At 33.3% G+C, this 21,731-nt stretch overlaps 2 protein-coding genes across 2 annotated transcripts in view; both read left to right on the top strand.

Annotated features, from left to right (window-relative positions):
- Positions 1 to 18,626, top strand: part of LOC125809206 (uncharacterized) — a 226,957-nt gene extending 208,331 nt beyond the window's left edge. Inside the window, exons 2-5 of the mRNA XM_049488869.1 lie at positions 12,869 to 12,896; positions 17,943 to 18,046; positions 18,140 to 18,287; positions 18,412 to 18,626. Of these exons, the coding sequence (XP_049344826.1) occupies positions 12,878 to 12,896; positions 17,943 to 18,046; positions 18,140 to 18,287; positions 18,412 to 18,446 (306 nt within the window). The 5' untranslated portion in view covers positions 12,869 to 12,877 and the 3' untranslated portion in view covers positions 18,447 to 18,626. The remainder of the gene's footprint in view (positions 1 to 12,868; positions 12,897 to 17,942; positions 18,047 to 18,139; positions 18,288 to 18,411) is intronic.
- The window catches only part of LOC125809198 (gamma-glutamylcyclotransferase 2-3), a 1,073,903-nt gene that overhangs the window by 824,884 nt on the left and 227,288 nt on the right, over positions 1 to 21,731 (top strand). The gene's annotated exons all lie outside the window — the stretch shown is intronic.

Consider the following 21,731-nt stretch of genomic DNA (forward strand, 5'->3'; position numbering starts at 1 on the left):
TCTCCATGAACACGTTCATAGATGCAGTGAAAAGGAGCTAAACAGAAATCTTAGAGAGAAAGGGAGAGAGAACATGTAACTATCTATTCAAGCATTTTGATTCAATTACAACCGAGATGAATCATACCAGTATATATCCTAGTACACAGTTGTATTTTCTATCTTGACAGCTATACATACTAACTAACTCTGTCAGTTAAGTCCACCTAACTTCAACTGCCAGCTAACTGTAGTTGTAACTAACTTGTAACTATTCCTCAGCTTGCAAACTCTCACACTCCCCCTCTAGCTCTAAGGTGTAGAATGTTTAAAAGTCCAAGCTTGCTCAAAAGGAAATTGTGTTGAGCATATCCAAGTCCTTTGGTTAATAAATCAACCTGTTGATCCTTGGTTGAATTCCTCCTTCCCTGACCTTATCTCTCACAAAGTGACGATCAATTTCTATATGTTTGATCCTTTCATGGAAAATGGGATTTGTTGTTATTTGCAAAGTAGCCTTACTATCTCAGTGCACATTTACTAAACTTATGATGTTCACCCCCAACTCTTTAAACAGACCCAACAACCAAACAACTTCTGAAGTGGCTGTTGCCAAACTCTTGTATTCTGCTTCAGCAGAAATTCTTGATTCTGTGTGCTTCTTTGACTTCCATGAAATCAATGATTCACCAAACTTCACTACATAGTCAGTCATTGATGTTCTAGTGTTTGGACATGATGTACAATCTGCATCTCAGAACCATGTCGGGTTATCTTCACCTGTGTTGCTTAGCAAAATCCCCATTCTTGGACTTTGTTTGATGTATCTCACAACTCTCAATGTTGCTTCCCAATGAGACGTCTTACGTACTTGCATAAACCGACTGAGTGTTTACACAACAAATACTATATCTGGCCTTGTAACTGCCAAGTAAATTGATCTCCCTATCAGTCTTTGATTTTCAGTGATGTCTTCTAACACTGCATCACCTCTCATCCCGGCATGTATATCATATTCAACTGAAGTGAACTTCTGATTCAGATCTATAGGAGTAGATACTGGCTTAGATCCTCCCAATCCTAAATCTGAAGCTAATTGAAGTGCATACTTCCTTTAGTTCAACAGGATCCTTTTACTTGACCTTAACACTTCTATCCCCAAGAAGTATCTCAATTCACCAAGGTCCTTCACTTTGAACATCTGTTTCAATACCCTTTTATATGAACTCTTCACTATTTCCAGTAATCATCAGATCATCCACATAGATCAAAATTGCTACAAACTTCTGTCCTTGCCTTAGCAGATAGGGAATAATCATGCCGACTCTGCTTGTGTCCTGCATTTGTTAAAGCTTCACTAAGCTTGATGTTCCATTGCTTTGATGCCTGTGTAACCCATGCAAGGACTTCATTAATCTGCTTACATTTTGTTTCCTTCTCTTCTAAAGCCCTGAGGCAACTCCATATACACCTCCTCATACAAATCTCCTTGCAAAAAATGCATTATATACATCCATTTGATACAACTTAGGTACGAATCTCAGAGTTATCATTTTGGCAACTGGTGAGTGGGTGTTCATGGTTCGGTTTGGAATTGATTTGGGTAAACCAAAACCAAACCAAATATAATGCATATCCATCGGTTTGGTTCACCTTTTTTAATTTTTTTTTAATAAAACATAATGATATTTCTCTCTTTTATTTTTTCCTACAATTAGTAAAGAATTTTTCACCAGTTTCCAAGTTATATCTGTGATTAACCTTTTATTGTGGTAGCTAAAATTCTTGGATTATAGACAAAATTTCTTAATATCTATAAGCTTTAATCAAGTGAATTGTTGATGAAAAATACAAAAAAATGTATATAGGTAAATCTCATTGTTGTTTCTTTGAATAAATGAATTTGGGTTCATGACTTTCGTCTAATAAATAAGCTTAAGGTGTAAAGTTCATTAACCTATTAGAGATAAATAAAATTTTCACGCAAAAGTATACAAAGTATTTAAAAATATTTATAAATAATAATATATTGTGTATATATAATTATAAAATTTGTGTATATAAATTTATCTATTTGATTCGATTTTTGGTTTGGATCAGTTTTTAACCAAACCGTGAACACCCATACTGGTGAGAATGTCTCATGGTAATCTGGCCCTTATTTTTGGTTGTATCCTTTTGCAATTAGTCTGACCTTGAATCTGTTTACTTCCCATTTGCTTTATACTTTATCTTGTACACCCATACTGGTGAGAATGTCTCATGGTAATCTGGCCCTTATTTTTGGTTGTATCCATTTGCAATTAGTCTGACTTGAATCTGTCTACTTCCCATTTGCTTTATACTTTATCTTGTACACCCATTGGCCATTTTGAACTTATAGCAGTTTTCCGATGCACTATTTTCTTCCAATGCCTTTATCTCCAAACTCATGGCTTCAATCCATATTTGATCCTTAGAAGCTTCTGCATAGTTTCTGAGCTCTATTAGAGTATGAAAGACAGCCTGATAAAGGATATAGGACTATTCCATTAGCATTTTTAGTGTTGAAATAGTCTTGATGCCACAATGGCTCTTTGATATTTCTATCAGATCTTCTGACTTCAACAGAACCTGATTGACGCCCAACATTGTGTAGTTCTGCTTCACCAGATATCTCAGCAACACAGCAACAGGTGTTGCAGTTGCACGATCATCATTTATCGGTTCAACAAGTGTCTCATCTGTACTACTCTCCTTTGATATTGCAACATTCTCAATGCCAGGAATCTCATTGTTGTTTATCTGTTGCTCTTGTATGTGGTTCAGGGATGTGAAGTGACGTGAGATCATGAGAATATACATCACTCCCAGCCCCCAGGTCATGAAATGTGAGAGGTACTCTTAACTGTGGAAAAAGGTTTGGCAAAAGGAAACACATGTTCCTTAAAAATGACATCCCTGTGATGACGACTCTCAACACACACAAGTGTACATGGTCGTTCAAGTCATACAAACTTGTGTAGTGTGGATATCGTACCCAAGGACTTGTGATTTAGCAAGAATCTAGAAAATTCTAATACTCGAATTTTAGACAAGTGTTAAAGTAACCAAAAGAAGATATTTGATTGTTATTTATATGTACTTAAATTTAAAGACTGAAAAATAAATAAAAATTGTGATCACTACTGGAGAGAGATTCCAGGTTACAACTTTGTTTCACAATCTTGTAAAGTATTTGATTTCATAGACTTAGTTTCACTTATCTAGTTGTTATTTATGAGTTTAATATTATGGTGATGGTTTTCCAATCATCTATCGTTTATCCAAAGTGGTCTCACACCTACATCGTTGAGCACAGATATGGCAAACCAATCCACACACATTTATCTATCTTCCCATTTTGTAACTAAGTTAGACGATCTACTTATATTCCTATCCTAGCCGTAAATTGATTCTTTATTTTACTCAAGTAAAGATCTTACTTCCTATATTCTTTTGTTCTATCTCATGCTTCTTCTTCCGAGTTCACAAAGAAAATATAGATGTATTTAAAAATTTAATGGTAGCTAAGCATTAAAATAATAAGCTCAAACATATATAAACAACTAATATAATAGGAATATACTTTAAGAGATATGTCACATCATCTTTCTAATTCACAACTTATATATTGATTACTAATTATTAGGACAAACACATACATCATGAAAGTTTAGTATCGCAATAACAAATTCGACCAAATTTGAGGTATTTTTCAGACTCTTATCCCTAAATAATATGTCAAATTGTGGAAAAAATATATGATTTCATATACATTTTTTTATAATATCAAATCCATATATCTAAATTTATATCTAGAATAATCAAATTTATTCAAATTTATAAACTTTGACTTTACCTCTAATCTCAAAATCAAACTATACATGCACTTGCTTCTCGTATCCCACCTGAAAATCTTACCTAACTTGTGTAGAATTAATAACTACCCAAATTGCAAAAGTGATAAGAATTGTTTAGTTCACAAACAACAATTAATAGAGGTTGCAATTATATGCGAATTATAATACGATAAATAAAGTTTGTGTTACAAGTCCATTTAATAATAGATGTTTCACTTGATCTATTCCTAACGTAATGTATCTATTTATTATATTAATTAATTATCATTCTAACGTATTTGTCAAATGCTGTACAAGGATGGTTTGAATATCCTATAAAAGGGTAGTCTTTCACCCTTGTGAAATACACTTGAAGAGATTTATATTTTCCATCACCACTTGTCTTCCTATATTGTTTAGTATTCTTATATTTTCCTCTTGTTTTACAACACGTTATCAGCACGAGTCTCTAACCAATTAAGACCTACTTAATTCGAAATTATCTTTTTTCCTAAAAGTTAATCAATTTTCTTTCCGAGTCAGGTATACATTTATATGCTTATAACATATCTAATAGGACTTACATAAGTCTTTGATCAACAATTTAATTACTGCATACATAACTTGCTTTAGATATTATTATGATACTTTACCAGGCATAATAATCAATACGTTTCAAGTTTATATTGTTATGTTATTTATGCTACTAACTTATAACTCTAAATTTAATACTAAGCAATATGATAGCATGATAGCTAGAATACTCGTAAGTATTTTCTTGTCATACATTTTGTGTGTCATAAAGAATATAGTATTATATTAAATACAACTTGAAATTATTACTAAACTTTGAAGTTAATTGAAACTAGTAATAAATACCTAAAACAAGTAGAAAATATATTTAACTCTTACTGTTTCAATGCTTCATGAGTTTACATTTTTTTTTTCTAACATTAATGTGTTATGGAATGGAATAAACTAGACAGAGAAATTAAAGAGAGAATGAATGATAACTCTTTGTATTGATTCTTGCATTGATTTAAATAGAAGAGTACATCCCTATTTATAATTAATCAAGGAGAATCCTTATTAAAGGAGAGTCCTTCTAGATACTAAACTAAAATAAAACTAAATATTTTGCAATTAATGTAAACCCTAGACTTGAAAGGAAATTAAATACTATAAAATATTTTTAAACTAAAAAGAAAAAGTAAAAAGATTCTACCAAATTTCAACATTCCCCCTCAAACTCAAGTTGGTATATCAAACTTGAGTTTGAACACTTAATTATTCTTCAAAATATCTTCTAATAAAATTCATCCTCACATTCTTCTTCTACTAGTAATGCTTGTGATTTATCTTGAGTGTCTTTGAACTTGCACACTTTTGTAACATGACCTGTTTGTTTGCAACTTCCGCATACTGCATCATATCTCCACCAATAGAATTTTTCCAAATGTGTTTTCTTTTTGCAATATTTGCAAGGAGGATAATCAACTTTTCTTTTTTGATAGTTTGCATAAAAGATACCTTCAACAATTTTATCTTGTCTGAAAGCTCTTCTTTGTTTTTGTGCTTGAAGAGCACTTATCAATTCAACAAGAGAGATGGTAGAGAGATCTTTAGACTCTTCCAAAGCAGAGATTTTAGACTCAAATCTCTCGGGAATAGTTACAAGAATCTTTTCAACTATTCTGTTATCTTTAAAATCCTCACCAAGCAACCTGATTCTGTTGACAATCAAGGAAATTCTGTCAGAATAATTAGTGATAGTCTCACCCTCTTGCATCCTAAGAGATTCAAAATCTCTTTTCAAATTCAGAATTTGATTTTGTCTGCCTCATTCACTTCCTCGGTACTCCTTCTCAAGTTTTTCCCAAGCTTCTTTTGCTGTCTCACATACAATGATTTTAGAAAAGATTGAATCTGCAACTGAATTTTTGAATTACAATTTTGGCTTTGTGTTTTTTGATTTTCTCTTCTGAGTGAAGTTGATTTCAGCATCAGAAGATTTTTCAGTGAGTTGTTGTATGAGTTTGTCTTCCATTACAACTTCCCACAAATCATAAGCCTCAAGATAAGACTTCATCTTCACTGCCCAAATTTGATAATTTTCACCATTAAAGGTTTGTGGGGCATTGAAAGAAGAGTATTGCTTGTCATGGTTTGAAAAATAAGATTTAAAATAATATAGATTTAAAATTGGTTAAAAGTAGCCCTGCGTTAAAAATAAAAGCACGGGTTAAAATTGGCCCTGCGTTAAAAATAAAAGCACGGGTTAAAAGTGGGTTGAAAATAGATATGAATTAAAAGTGGTTGAAAGTTCTTCAACGAACTCACAGATCCATTACGATTAATGTAAGGCTCTGATACCACTGTTATGAAATGGAAGAAACTAGACAGAGAAATTAAAGAGAGAATGAATAATAACTCTTTGTATTGATTCTTGCATTGATTCAAATAGAAGAGTACATCCCTATTTATAAATAATTAAGGAGAATCCTTATTAAAGGAGAGTCCTTCTAGATACTAAACTAAAATAAAACTAAATATTTTGCAATTAATGTAAACCCTAGACTTGAAAAGAAATTAAATACTATAAAATATTTTTAGACTAAAAAGAAAAAGTAAAAAGATTCTACCAAATTTCAACATAATGCTCATGCATATAATATATTTTATACTCATCCTATACTTTATTATTTAAAGTATTAATTTGTCATTTATAATAAACAAACCAACATCATAAAATTAACTCAATTATTTTATGATAGTTTTCATCATGTCGAATTTGTCAAAGCTTGAATTTGTGGCACTTGACATTTATGAAAAAACTATTTGTCATGGGTATTTGATGCTGAAATTCACCTTACCGCTAAGGGTCTTGGTGATTGTATAATCGAAGGAAATAAGGCATCAAGTCAGGATAAAGCAAAAGCTATGATTTTCCTTCGTCATCATCTTGATGAAAGCCTGAAGGTTGAATACAGTGAAAGATCCACTTGAATTGTGGATAGGTTTGAAAGGGAGGTATGACCACCTCAAGGCAACTCATGTATTGCCAAGGGCTCGTTATGAGTGGATGCACTTACGATTTCAAGATTATAAAATCGTAATTGAGTATAACTCTGTTGTATTTAGAATAACTTCTCAATTGAAATTATGTGGGGAAACTATAAAAGATGAGGACATGTTGGAAAAGACACTAACTACTTTCCATGCCTCTAATATGATATTACAACAATAATATCGTGAAAAAGGTTTTCAAAAATACTCCGAACTGATCTCGTGCCTTTTGGTGGCTAAGCAACATAATGACATTTTAATGAAAAATCATGAAGCCCGTCCCACTGGAAGTGCTCCATTGACGGAGGCACACGGGGTAGAAGCACACAATCAGTCTAAAATAAGATAAAATAATCGGGGTCATGATATTGTGCATGGACGTGGCAAGGGCAAAAAATGATATAATAATCGTTGAGGTGGTGGTCATAACAAAAGGGAGAGCAATGTTAGTTCTCAAAATAATCCTTCTAAAGGAAAGGGTAATCACTGTTATCGTTGTGGCCTTAAAGGTCACTGAAAAAATGAATGTCGGGCACCTGAGCATTTTGTCAGGCTATATCAAAATTCCTTCAAAAGGAAAGGAAATAAAGGCGGTGCCTCCTCTTCTAATGCCCGGGTGGAGTCATATTTGACTCTCAAAGATGATGTTCAGGCAAGATCTTCTCAAAAATATGATGAGAATGTTGATGCTTACTTAGCATTGAAAGATGATGTTTTTGATGGGCTCGATGATATTACTCATCTAGAAGTTGAGGATTTCTTTGAGAATCGCAATTGAAGATTGATAATTGAACTGGAAATGAATAATGTTGTTATATGTTTTTAATGTCATATTTAAAGTTCATGTACTTAAGTTTTTTTTTGTTAAGTTTCGTACCTTTTATTATGTATTTTAATTTTTCTGAAGATAAATAAAATTTCTCAATTTTCAGTTGGATCCAAGATGAGTAATGGAGATATGTGCCTTCTGGACAATGCCACAACTCATACGATACTAAAAGAAAAAAAATATTTCTCTCATTTGGTAATGAAAAAGGCATATGTTAATACAATATCTGGTAGTACAAAATTGATTGAGGGCACTGGAAGAGCGACCTTATTTCTACCTGGAGGAACATTATTGGTAATTGGTAATTGATAATGCATTGTATTGTAGTAAGTCTCATAAAAATTTGTTAAGTTACAAGGTTATTCATCAAAATGGCTATCATGTTGAGACTGCAAATGAAGGAAATATTGAATACCTTTATATTACTACAATAAATGCGGAGAAGAAAACTGTGCATGGAAAATTGCCTGCACTTTCTTCTGGGTTGTACCATACAAATATTGGTACGGTTGAATCACATGCCATAGTAAACAAAAGGTTTACTGGTTCTAATGATTTTAACATTTGGTATGACCGGTTGGGCCATCCCGGTTATAATATGATGCACAGAATAATTGAGAATTCACATAGGCATACTTTGAAAAACCAAAATGTTCTTCAATCAAAGAAATTCTCTTGTGTTGTTTGTTCACAAGGAAAGTTGGTTACCAAACCATCAACGACTAAGGTTGGAGTGGAATCTCCTGCATTTTTGAAACGGATACAGGGTGATATATGTGGGCCTATTCACTTTGCATGTGGCCCATTTAAATATTATATGGTCTTGATATATGTATCTACAAGATGGTCTCATGTGTGCTTATTATCAACTCACAATATGACTTTTGCGAGGTTGTTGGCTCAAATAATAAGGTTAAAAACACAATTTTCAGATTATGCAATAAAAACAATTCGTCTTGATAATGCTGGCGAGTTTATATCTCAGGCATTTAATGATTATTGTTTGTCCACTGGAATAATAGTTAAACATAAAGTTGCACATGTTCATACTCAAAATGTTTTAGCAGAATCATTGATTAAACGTCTTCAATTGATAGCTAGACCATTGTTGATGAGAACAAAGTTGCCTATTTCGGTTTGGGGGCATGTTATTTTGCATGCAGCGGCACTTGTGCGCATAAGGCCAACTAGTTATCATGACATCTCCCCATTACAATTGGTTTTTGTTCAGGAGCCAAACATTTTCCATCTTAGAATTTTTGATTGTGCGGTAAATGTTTCAATTGCTCCACCACGACGCACAAAGATGGGTCCCCAAAGAAGGTTGGGGATATATGCTGGGTATGAATCTCGTTCTATTATAAAATATTTAGAACCTAGAACTGGAGATTTATTTACGGCAAGGTTTGTTGTTTGTCATTTTGGTGAATCAGTATACCCAACATTAGGGGGAGAACAAAAGCAGTTGGGAAATGAGATAGATTGGAATTCACTTTCACTGTCTCATTTAAACCCTCGAACAAATCAATGTGAGCAAGAAATTCAAAAGATAATTTATTTGCAGAATATTGCAAATCAACTGCCGAATGCATTTACTAACCTTCCACGGGTTACTAAATCATATATCCCAGCTACTAATGCTCAAGTTCGAGTTGATATCCCGATAGGACAAAATGTTAAGACAAATGAGTCTGGACCACATTTAAAACGTGGTAGACCAATTGGTTCCAAGGATAAAAATCCTCGGAAAAGGAAAGGAATAAATTATCAAGATGATCATAATATGGAGGCAATTGCTCATGAAGAGCTTCGAGACATAATAAATGATGACAAAAGAGGAGGTCCATGTACATGAAAATAATGAGAATAAGGAAATCTCTATAAATTATGTCTCGATGAGAAAAAGGTGGAATCGAAATAATATTGTGGTGGATAATATTTTTTCCTCTAATGTTGCAGTTGAAATAATGCAACAAGATGAAGATTTGGAACCAAGATCTGTCAATGAATGTAGACAGAGAAATGATTGGCCAAAATAGAAGGAAGCAATTCAAACAGAATTGGCTTCACTTGAAAAGAGTGAAGTTTTTGGATCAATAGTCTGAACACCTAAAGGTGTCAAGCCAGTGGGGCACAAATGGGTTTTTATGTGAAAACACAATGAAAATGGTAAAGTTATAAGATATAAAGCACGACTTGTGGCACAAGGTTTTTCGCAAAGGCCTCACATTGATTATGAGGAGACATATTCTCCTGTGGTAGATGCAATTACCTTCAGGTATCTAATAAATATGACAGTTCATGAAAAACTTGAAATGCATCTAATGAACGTTGTCACAACCTATTTATATTGTTCACTAGACCACAATATTTTTATGAAAATTCCTGAAGCACTAAAAGTGCCTGAAGCATATAAAAATTCAAAAGAAAGTTGTTCAATAAAGGTTCAGAAATCCTTATATGGATTGAAACAATCAGGGAGAATGTGGAATAATCGTCTTAGCGAATACTTGTTAAAGGAAGGGTATCAGAATGATCCTATTTGTCCTTGTATTTTTATACGAAGGTCAAAATCTGAATTTGTAATAATATCTGTTTATGTTCATAACTTGAACATCATCAGAACTCCTAAAGAGCTTTCAAAAGGTGTTGAGTGTTTGAAGAAAGAATTTGAAATGAAAGATCTTGGTAAGACAAAATTTTGTCTTTGCCTTTAGATTGAACATTTGACAAATGGAATATTTATCCATCAATCAACATATGCTGAAAAGGTTTTGAAGCAATTTTACATGGATACATCACACCCATTAAGTACCTCGATGGTTGTGAGATCTCTCGATATAAATAAAGATTCATTCCGACCCCAAGAAAAGGATGAAGAGATTCTTGGTAATGAAACATCATTTCTCAGTGCTATCGAGGCACTAATGTACCTTGCCAACAATACCCGACCAGGTATTTGGTTCGCAGTAAATTTATTGGCGAGATTCAGCTCATGTCCAACAAGAAGACATTGGAAATGTGTTAAGCATATATTCAAATATCTTCAAGGAACAATTGATATGGGGTTATTGTATTCTAATGCATCAAAGTCAGAATTGATTGTTTATGCAGATGCGGGATATTTGTCTGACCCACATAAAGCTAGATCTCAGACAGACTATTTATTCACATATGTAGGTACAACTATATCATGGTGTTCGATGAAGCAAACAATAGTTGCTACTTCTTCAAATCATGCAGAAATAATAACCATTCATGAAGCCAGTCGTGAGTGTGTATGGTTAAGATCAATGACTCAACACATTTTGCAATTATGTGGTCTTTATGTGCAAACAAAGATTCCAACAATATTGTATGAAGATAATGATGCTTGCATAGCTCAATTAAATGGAGGATATATCAAAGGAGATCGAACAAAGCATATTTCACCTAAGTTCTTTTTCACACATGATCTTCAACAAAATGGTGAGATAAATGTTCAACAGATTCGTTCGAGTGATAATCTTGCAGATTTATTCACTAAGGCATTGCCAACATCAATATTTGAGAAGCTAAGGTATAAGATTGGAATGTGTCGTCTCCAAGATATCAAATAAGTTTTTCATCAGGGGGAGTAAATACGGGTGGTACTCTTTTTCCCTTAGCCAAGGTTTTGTCCCATTGGGTTTCCTGGTAAGGTTTTTAATGAGGCAACACTCTAGGCGTATTACAAGATGTGTGTACTCCTTTTCCTTCACTAGGCTTTTTCCCACTAGGTTTTTCCTAGTAAGGTTTTAATGAGACACATTATCTATAAACATCCAAAGGGGAGTGTTACAAATCCATTTAATGGTGGATATTTCACTTGATCTATTCCTAATGCAATGTATCTATTATTATATTAATTAATTATCATTCTAACGTATTTGTCAAATGTTGTAAAAGGATGGTTTGAATATCCTATAAAAGGGTAGTCTTTCACCCTTGTGAAATACACTTGAAGAGATTTATATTTTCCATCACCACTTGTCTTCCTATATTGTTTAATATTCTTATATTTTCCTGTTGTTTTACAACAGTTCGTTTGATTTGACTTATTTTAAGTGTTTTTAAATCAGAATAATTTTAAAACATTTTTGGAATATTTGAATAACTTAAAAAGTACTTATAAGTAAATTATATCATTTGTTTGTCTATTATTTAATAATATATCTTATTATATTATTTTAATAAATATAATAATTAAATAAATTATATCATTTTTTATTCTTATATAATGTTGCGCATATCAACTTAAAAGATAGGCATAATACATAAACATGACCCTTAACTTGACGTCAGTTGACAATTATGACCTTTAACTTTGGGTATGTACAAGTAGACACTTAAACTTGTATAAAATTGAACAAATAAACACATTCATCCTACATGGCACCCTACATGACAATTTTGTGTCCTAGTTGCGTCCTACGTGTATTATGCCATATAGGACATGTGTGTCTACTTGTTCAATTTTATACAAGTTTAAGTGTCTACTTGTGCATACTCAAAGTTGGAGGGCATAGTTGTCCGTTGAGGCCAGGTTAAGGGTCATGTTTATGTATTATGCCTAAAAGATAAATTAAAAATTCAAAATAAAACTATTATAAAAGAAATATACTCCCTCCATTTCATATTAATTAAATTTTTGAGACATTTTTCATTTTTGCAAATTAACTTAATTGTTCAGTTTTCAAGACTACTTTTAGAGTGTTCTTCCAATTTTACCCTTCATTTGGATTTTCAATGTGATGACTTCAATAAATTTGATAATAATTAGTAAGGATAAAAATGGAAAATTATGTTCAATTTATGTCTTAATCTACTTTTCTTAAAAGATGTGAAACACCTCAAAAATTCAACCAATATAAAATAAAGGGAGTATATTAAGAAAACGAAAATAAATAAATAATTAATTTGATTACAACAAATCAATAGTTACATACAATAATAATACCATACAATAAAATTTGTTGGACGAAAATTCAATGACGTGGCAATTTATTATTTGCTGAACCGACGTAAGAAAGGAGAAAAACGAGAGAAATAGAGAGAGGAACCACTGATAAAAGCTAGGCCCGTTGAGAATTTTCTGGATTCTGCAAGACAGCTCCAACGAACCATGGCTTACGTCGAGAGAGGTAAAATCTTTTGATTCAATTATTTCTTCAGTTTCTTACTTACCCCCTTTTGTTTGTTGATTGGAATTATAAGAGATTTTTGTTGGGTTATGTTGGTGATATCTTTCCATATTCCTAAATTTCCAATTTGTTCATGGATTTTTTTTTTATTTTTTGATTTGGTGATTTCTTATCAATTTCTTTGCTATTGTTTATATTGTTGTAATTTAATATCAAATTCCTAATGTCTTTGCTTAGTTTACTTGATGTTTGGATATTTTTGTTTAATTGATCCTTTTTTAGATCCGAAATCAAATTCCTAATGTCTTATTTTTTTTTTCGTTGAAATTTGTCCCGCACCAACAAAATGCAAAACAAAACACATAAATATGCCCTTTAAATTGGCCTCGGATCACATTTATGCCCTTTTAACTTTGGATGTGCACACGTAGATTTAAACTTGCATAAAGTTGAACAAATAAACACATGCGTCCTATATGACATTTTACATGACGTGTTCTATGACTATTATGCCACCTAAGACTCATGTGACTACTTGTTCAATTTATTTAAGTTTAAGTGTCTATTTGTGCACACCTAAAGTTAGAGGACATAAATATGAAATGAGACCAAGTTAAAGGGTACATTTATGTATTATGCCGATTGTTTGATGTTGGTGTAACAATTTGGTATAAACCTGATTCTTGAAATGATTTGTAGTGACTTGGATTGCTAAATCTCTTTATTCAAGTTATTTATGGTTCCCTTTGACAATTTCGTCTCTACATTTAATCAACTCAAGGAAATATGATTGTAATAATCATTTTGTAGTAATTTTTCTATTATAAGTTTTTTAAATCTCTGACATGATGATTATTAGAAATAAGGTTTTCTAAATACCCTAGAGGTTTGGCAGACTTAGAAGGATAGTAGGTAACCGTGTGTTGTAGTACTCTTACGAGGAAGAAGTATGGAGTAATTTACCTAGGATTCGCATAGTATCTTATTCTTCATTTTTACTACTAGGTATTACTTCAATTGCTTTGTTTATCTTGCTATTTTGTTGTCGTTATTCTTTTTTATAATAAGGTAACTGGTATTCATTCCAAAGACATCAGCATGTGTTACATGCTGATGGAGCACTTTACAAACAGAATCCAAAAGAAACACAAAGGGGCAGGAACGCTAATGCTAGTTACAATTTACACATTGCCTAAAAAATCAATCAGTTTTTCTCCTCCCCTACTTTATCCTACTCACACCAAAAATATAAGTGACTAAGACAATTTGTTTTCATATTTTGTATGGAATTACTTCTTTCTTTAAATTATCTTGAGTTTCTCTCCTTCCAAATTGTCCATCATATACAAATTGGAATGAACTGCCACCAATCCTCCTCTGCCTCTCTTCTGCCAATTTCTTTCCAGTTACACAGGAGTTCATGAGTTGTTGTAGGTACCTCCCAACTCACTCCTAGTATATAAAAGAACATGTGCCACAGATCTGCAGTTGTCTGTAGAAAAAGATGCACATTGCTTTCTGCATCTTTACCACAAAAGAGGCATCTTGAGCATATATGTAGACCTCTTCTTGGTAAAACCCCTAGTGTTAAGCAAGCCTTCCTTGTAACCAACCAAACAAACATGAGACCTTAGTTGGAGTTTAACTTTTCAAGTAAGTTTCTGTTTTTCTAACAATACACTGATTTAATAGTGAAGGTTACTACCAAAAAAAATAAGTGAAGGTCCTTTTGTTGCACAACTTCCAGACCGGTTTGACTGGAATAGTAGTGCCTGTAAAGGAATTTAACACCAGTAGCAAATCTGCAATTCTACCAACTTCCCAATCATTTAAAGCCCTCCTAAACAAAAGGTTCCACCCTTGTTTTGTCCATACATGTGATACTTTATCATCTTTTTGAAGAATGATAAGCTGTAAATCCTGGAATAGATTTCTAAGATTACTTATGCCCAACCCAATGATCTTCCCAGAAGGAAGATTTTGCCCTATAACCAACCTTTACGCTCAGATTTTCACTGAATTCATTCCACATCCTTCTGATAGTTTTCCATACACTGAATCCATATGTAGTCTTCACTTCATTAGTTGCCCAGTGATTCATCACACCATATTTCTATGCTATGTACTTCTTCCAAAGGACCTATCCTCATTGCAGAACCTCCAAATCCACTTCCGAAGAAGACTCTGGTTATGAAAGTTGAGATTCTTAATCCCCATTCCACCATGTTCCTTACTAAGTGTTACAATCTGCCATTTGAACTAAATTATAGGCTTCACTGTCTTTGTTACCCTGCCACAAAAAGATCCTCCTCAATTTGTTGATCTTCTTCTCTATATCCTTGGTGATAGGAAACAGAGACAGCATGTAGGTAGGTAAGGCATCCATTATTGAATTTATCGTTGTCAATATCCCTCCAAGGTATAAGTACCGACTCTTCCATCTTGCCAACTTCTTGTCACACCTTTCCAAAACTTCATTTCATGTCTCCTGTGCTTTATAATTGGCACCCAGTGGCATTCCCAAGTATTTTGTAGGGATAGATCCAGTTTGGCATCCCAAGTTTGATGATCACCCCCACCCCCCACCCCCCACCCTGAACCAAGTGAATTTACCTCCAGTAAGACTGGATCATGTAGCTCCAAGTCTTCAACCCATTATGAAAAATCATTCATGATGTTTGTAACTCTGTCGCACCCCCTTTTTTCCACTATATGCCTCACAGTGTTGAAATCTCCATCTGTGACCCATGGTCTTCCACACAATTCCTTCATTGCAGCCATCTCTTCCCAACACTCCTACTTCTCATTTCTACTATGTGGGGCATAAACTTCAATGAAATACACGAAAAGGAGTTTCTGTTGATTCAAACTTGTAAGTGATTGAGTAGGTACCTTCCTCCACCTTAGTGCCAGTCCATACTTTACTATCCCACATAAGAAGTATTTCCCCCTTACTTCCATCTGCTTCAATGATCAAAGCCTCATCCATCTGCAAGACCATAGTTGATACGCAATCCCCTTATTCACCCTGGTTTCCCAGAGACAAACTACATCTTCTTTCCATTTTTGCAAACAAGTCTTAACCAGATTCTTGTTGATGTTGTTGTTAAGATCCCTCATGTTCCATACCTCATCAAAAAAAAAAAAAAAAGACCCCTCACGTGCCATGTGCTCAGCTTAATATCATTTAAAGGTCAGACTCAGAACCCTCCCCCTGTTTCTTGCACCTTCAACCTCTTTGTTGAGACTAGATTGAAGCTTCTTTAGTTTATTCTTACCTATGCCCCTGCTTTTAGGGGTGGTATTAGCTTTTCCCTGCTTCTTGGTACCAAGCTCTGTTTTCCTTCTGTCAATCTCATGAGTAGTGCAAGTGTCTCCTCCTCAAATCCTTCGAATGCTAACCCATACGTGTTGCTCAGCTCCAATATGTGTGAGTTGACCCGATTTGATGCCTCGGTTTCAGCCTGATCTTCATCTGACAGATTCTGCATTGCCACTGGTTCAGCATCTAGGGTCTGCTGCAACTGTTGTTCCGTCTGGTTTAAATCCTTGGAATTCTTAGTTCCATCTGGTTTAACTCCTTGGATGTATTGTATTCCCTTCTTCAGAATGTCTGCTCATGCTATTCACTTCAGTGATCTGTTTTAAATTTTGGGTTTGCATGTGTTTATTCTTCTCTACCAATATTGGTTCAACCAATCTTTCCTCCTGTCCTTGGCTATTAATGAGCCTCCCCAATTTGTCGGCTATGAAATTTCACCCTGAGTTGAACAACAGTTCTGGAATGATTATTACTGACCTTCTCTTAACCTGTACATTAATGATGCTATGTACCAGCCAAACCTGTTGTAGTTTTTGGAACAGAATATCTCAGCAAGTCTGTCCCTTCTCTTCCATCTTCTTACCAAGTTACCATTCACCTTAGATGCCTCTCTCAGGATCTAACCAATCCAAACCATTGTGTTCCTGCTAAAAGTTGTTCTTCTGATGAAGTTGCTTCTCCTTTTGTTCATTCGTTATATGTTTCTGCTGTCCTACTGGTTCTTGCTATGTCATATGAATAAAAACCCAAAACCCAGCGCAAAATAAATGCTATTATCCATTGAAATCAAAAGTGGCTAAAAGAAGAAAATAAAGGATGCTTTCCGGTGATCGGTCGAAGACGTTTGCCATCTTTTCCTTCATTGTCGGGTAGCATTGAAATTATGGTGGGAAATCTTGTGCTGGTTTGGAATATATTGGGTTATGCCCAGCACTGTGAAAGAATCAATGTTCCGTTGATATTGTGGTTGGTGGAGGAAAGATAAAGGGGGATGTAATGTTTGCTCCACTAGCTCTCTTGTGGATCATTTGTTGAGGAAGAAACATGGGAGCTTTTGAATATGCTGAGATGAACTTTTTACAATTGAGGAGTTGCCGCTTATCTCTTACTTCCTTTTGGTGCACCCATCAGGCTTCTTTTTGTATAGATGATTGGTGTTTTTCGTAGAAAGCCATCTCTTTTTGTAGTTTTTTCTACTTTTTCGTATACTTCTTGTATACGGGTGGCCCCATGTCCACATTATTGATAAAATTTATTACTTCATCCCCCCAAAAAGATACATGTACAACTTAGAGAACCTTTTGTTATAGAAAACTGTTAACCTTTAAAAAGAAAATGATTTACTACGATTCTGAAATGAAATGTGCCCAAATATAGCCAAATAGATATAGAAGAATATAGTCTACTCCAACTAATTCGGGATTGAGATTCGTAGATTGATCGATTGTGTGGTACTCACTCATTTATAAAGTTGCTTGAGAGATCTGAGTTGCATGCTAAGCACTTGTTTTGGCTGATTCAGTTGACCTTCCTTACCTTCTTACTAGAAGAAACTTAAATTCTTCTCTTGATCCCAGTCAGTTAGAAAATGATGCTGCTATCTATTGATAAATGTAGTCTGCCACAGGGGAACAATTAATACACATTATGTTTTATGTTTGGATACATATACTTGACTTGTAATATTGTGAGAGAGCACCTCATATAAGCACCTCATTTTGCAGGTGTGGTGAAATCCAAGCGTTCTATATGGCGATTGAAGACTATGACTGATTTCTTTTGGTCCATCATCAACTTCATTAGCGTGTTTTTTGTTACTATGTTTTCGGTAAGGATGTTCATTTCCTGATTAAGAACCACATATGTGCTAGTATCATGCTTTTGTAGAGACTCCCTATTAACTGCATCAATACCTTCATAGATGGAAAAAACAGACTCCTACAAAAAAGGTTCAGGATCCAGCAAGAAGTGGGATGGAGGTGGTCCTGGAGGTCCTGGAAGTGGTCCATATGGTAGTGGTCCACGTGGTCCACCCCGTGGGATGGACAATGTCCGAGGCATTGACCACAGTATGTTAACTGCCATCTTCGATTTTTGCACATTACATTTTGGAAAATTCTTTTACGCTTTGTTCTCACCATTATTCCTAAGAATTTCTGCTGTTACTTGATCCCACCATTATTCCTACTGCAGGTTCTCTTCCTGCCTGTGGTTCTTGCTGCGGATAAATGCGGGTATGCTACTTTTGAGAATCTATGATTTGGGATCTTATTCCATAAACACATGTACTGAATTGTATGTAGATTTCTGCACTTATGCTTACATTCGAAACTCGGAAGCGTGTTCATATGTCCCTTTCATCCTAAAACTTGAATAGAACTCAAGATAGTTTTCTTATTTTGTATTTATACGTCTGTGTGCTGACTATGAATCTGTGTCTTAGAGCTTCCTATTTCAGCCCATTTTCCTTGTTGATGCATAATAGTGAAATTTGTGGGGTCATGCGCACAAATGCCCCTTGGAGTGGCCTTTAATTTTTGCCTCTCAAAATTGTGGTTTCTAATTTTTACCCTTTAGTTTGAAGTTAAAAAAAAAAAACCAGCAATATCCTTGAGACCTTGACAGTTAAAAGAAAAACCAAAAAAAAGTTGCAAGGCAAAAGAAAATGTACGAAGCATAAGTTCATGCTATATGCTTAAGTTTTACTAACATAAGTATTTTTTTGGGCATATGTCTAGTGGCACAAGCCATAGACAAAGACGAGAAGTTATGACCAAGAGATAAGTTACGTTTAATGCGTAGATGTAATGTAATGACATAAGTTATGGCTGAAGACAAAATTAAGCTTTAGGTATAGGATATGTTCCAAGATAGATTTAGCGGTCCAAACTATGCCATATGACTGCGGGTGTAGCTACATTGGAGTTCAGAGCATTCGATGAACTTCTTTCATCGAAAAATTATACTATTTATATATGATCAATTTTTTTAGATTTATGTATATATATTTTATATTGAATTCTCTCAACATGTGTTGTTAAGTAGTAAAACAGGTTTGATCCTTTGGGGTGGCTCAGTGGTTTGGGCTTGGGACTTCCATGTTGGAGGTCTCAAGTTCGAAACCCCTTGCCAGTGAAAGCAGCGGGTTTGCCTTCTAGATCGAGCTCGTCGCACCTGGCTTGCATAGTGTGGGTTACCTCTCCTATGTGGTTTGCAAGCTATTGCATAGGAGCGGGGGTGTTACCCTGTGCACATCCAAAGGATAGCGACTGCTGGTTTCCAAAAAAAAAAAAAGTAGTAAAACAAGTTCAAAATATCACTATTTATGCGTAGGTTTGGGTGTTCACGTCTAGTTAACTACATTTTTATCCTATATAAGCTTCAGCTTATTTAATTTTTTTTTTTTGCTTGCTTAGTTTTTTAACCCATCGGTGGAAATTCGGCCTCTGCTGTTGCATATGTCATAAGTTTAATGATAGAAGTTATGCCTAAAGCATACCTTAAGATAAAATTCTCAGAATGTTTTGTCCTGGGAATCATAAGTTATTTCTTAAGGTAAAATATTCTCTGAAAAAATTTACCTGCAAATTTAGTTGTGCCCAGCGAATACTTTGGTCTACAAATTTATCTTTTTTCATTTCTCTATATTTTGCTTTTTAAAAAATTTACCTTAAATTTTTTATTTAAATATAAATGACCATTTTAATTATACTTCATATTTAAATCATATTTTAGAAAAAATACATTCAAACAACTAAGCATTATTTGTTATAATTATAATCAAACACAATTATATTTTCATAGAAATAAAATATAAGTAAAAATATATTTGTAAATGTATATAAGCTCGTATATAAGATTTAATCTATGACATTATGAGATTATTTAGTTTGAGACATTACACTTTTAGAGCAATTTTAATTATATGTTTATGATGAATTAATCAAGTTGATGATTTTACTAGTTCTTTAAAATATGGGGTATAAATTATATTTAAAATATTATGCTTAAATTTTAAAAAAATACAACTTTAACTGCAATTTTAAAGTTTTTAAATAAAACGAATACTATTTGTTTTTCATGCCTAAACGCCAAAATCTTAAGGGTTTCCATGACTCTTTCAATCTTTTCATAGATGAGTCTAAAATTTAAATGACGTAAAAAAGGATAAATTTGACCAAAGTCATATAGAGTGAGGTGTAGCGGTTTCGTCTAGTGTAGCATATGGAATTTGTGCATTCACCGATTTGAATAGCTAACATCTTTTTGAAAGATGTCAAATTTAAATTGAATTATGTCACTCTTTTTTTCTTTCCTCGTGAGCAGAAAGCATACCGACGTGTGTTGCGTGATTTTATTCACTTCTCTTTTTTCTGCTTTATCTATTACTGAAGTGAAATGACTGATTATTGTCTACTTTTGATCTTATCTTTTGGGTGAAGGTTCCTAGTTTCTATTTTTTTAACCTATTGCACACTACATTGATGTGGTGAAATTTTTATAATTGACATCTAACTAATGATTATAAGTTATTACATTATTATTTATCTTTCAAGTTATAATAATAAATAATTATAGATTATAACATTTTACTAAATTAAAAAAGGATTTAAAAAAGGTAAAAACCAACTAGTTTGAAAAATAAATAAATTATAACCGGAATTTTAAGTAACATACGAGAACGTATTTGTTTTCCTTGTTTAGCTCAAGACATTTATTGGCATTTTCTCTCACTTGTTGGTATTTCGTTTAAACAGATCTCTTTTAAAAAAAAAATCGACAAAAATTTATCTCTCTTCTCAATATTCTCTCTTGTTAGTCGTCACTCTCGTCTAATTCAAATTTGTTTTTATTCAATAATCGTCATTTTCTTGTAATGGACGGTTTTTTATTAGTATTAATAAAGCATGGTGATAGATGAGATCCTTCAGGTTAGTGCTTTTTTCGAAATTTTTTGTGTAAATGTTTTCTATTCAGTTTAAATGCAATGAATTTGAGAATGAATAGTTTATAATTGTATACCAACAAACCATAAAAAAATTGCTATGAATTACGACGTTTTTTTACGTATATCGTTAGTTTTTTAGTATGAACATTAAATTTGTTCATTCTTTGTATGAATCATTTTTTTATTCTTTTAGTATGTTTTTGGTTTAAATATTATATAAAATTTATTTGAAATTGGTATAATAGTTATGTCAGTATGAAAATTGATAATATTTTTGATACGATTCTGATATGATTGAACTTTTTATTTTTGCATTATATTGTAATGGATTTGGGCATAATAATGGAATGAATTTACTATATTGTTTATTTAATAAATGAAAATGACTAGTTAGAAATGGTATTGTTTTGGTATTCTTTTGGCATGAATCTGGTAAGAATCAATGATGACTTTTGGCATGAAATATGTATAGAAAGTGCGCATAAAAATGGTATGTAATTTGTGCATAAAATGATATATTAGAAAGTGTGCATAAAATGGTATATTAGTTATATCAGACATGTAT

Source organism: Solanum verrucosum, unplaced genomic scaffold (assembly GCF_900185275.1).
Source record: "Solanum verrucosum unplaced genomic scaffold, falcon-dt-bn FXZP01000062.1, whole genome shotgun sequence".
NCBI lineage: Eukaryota > Viridiplantae > Streptophyta > Magnoliopsida > Solanales > Solanaceae > Solanum > Solanum verrucosum.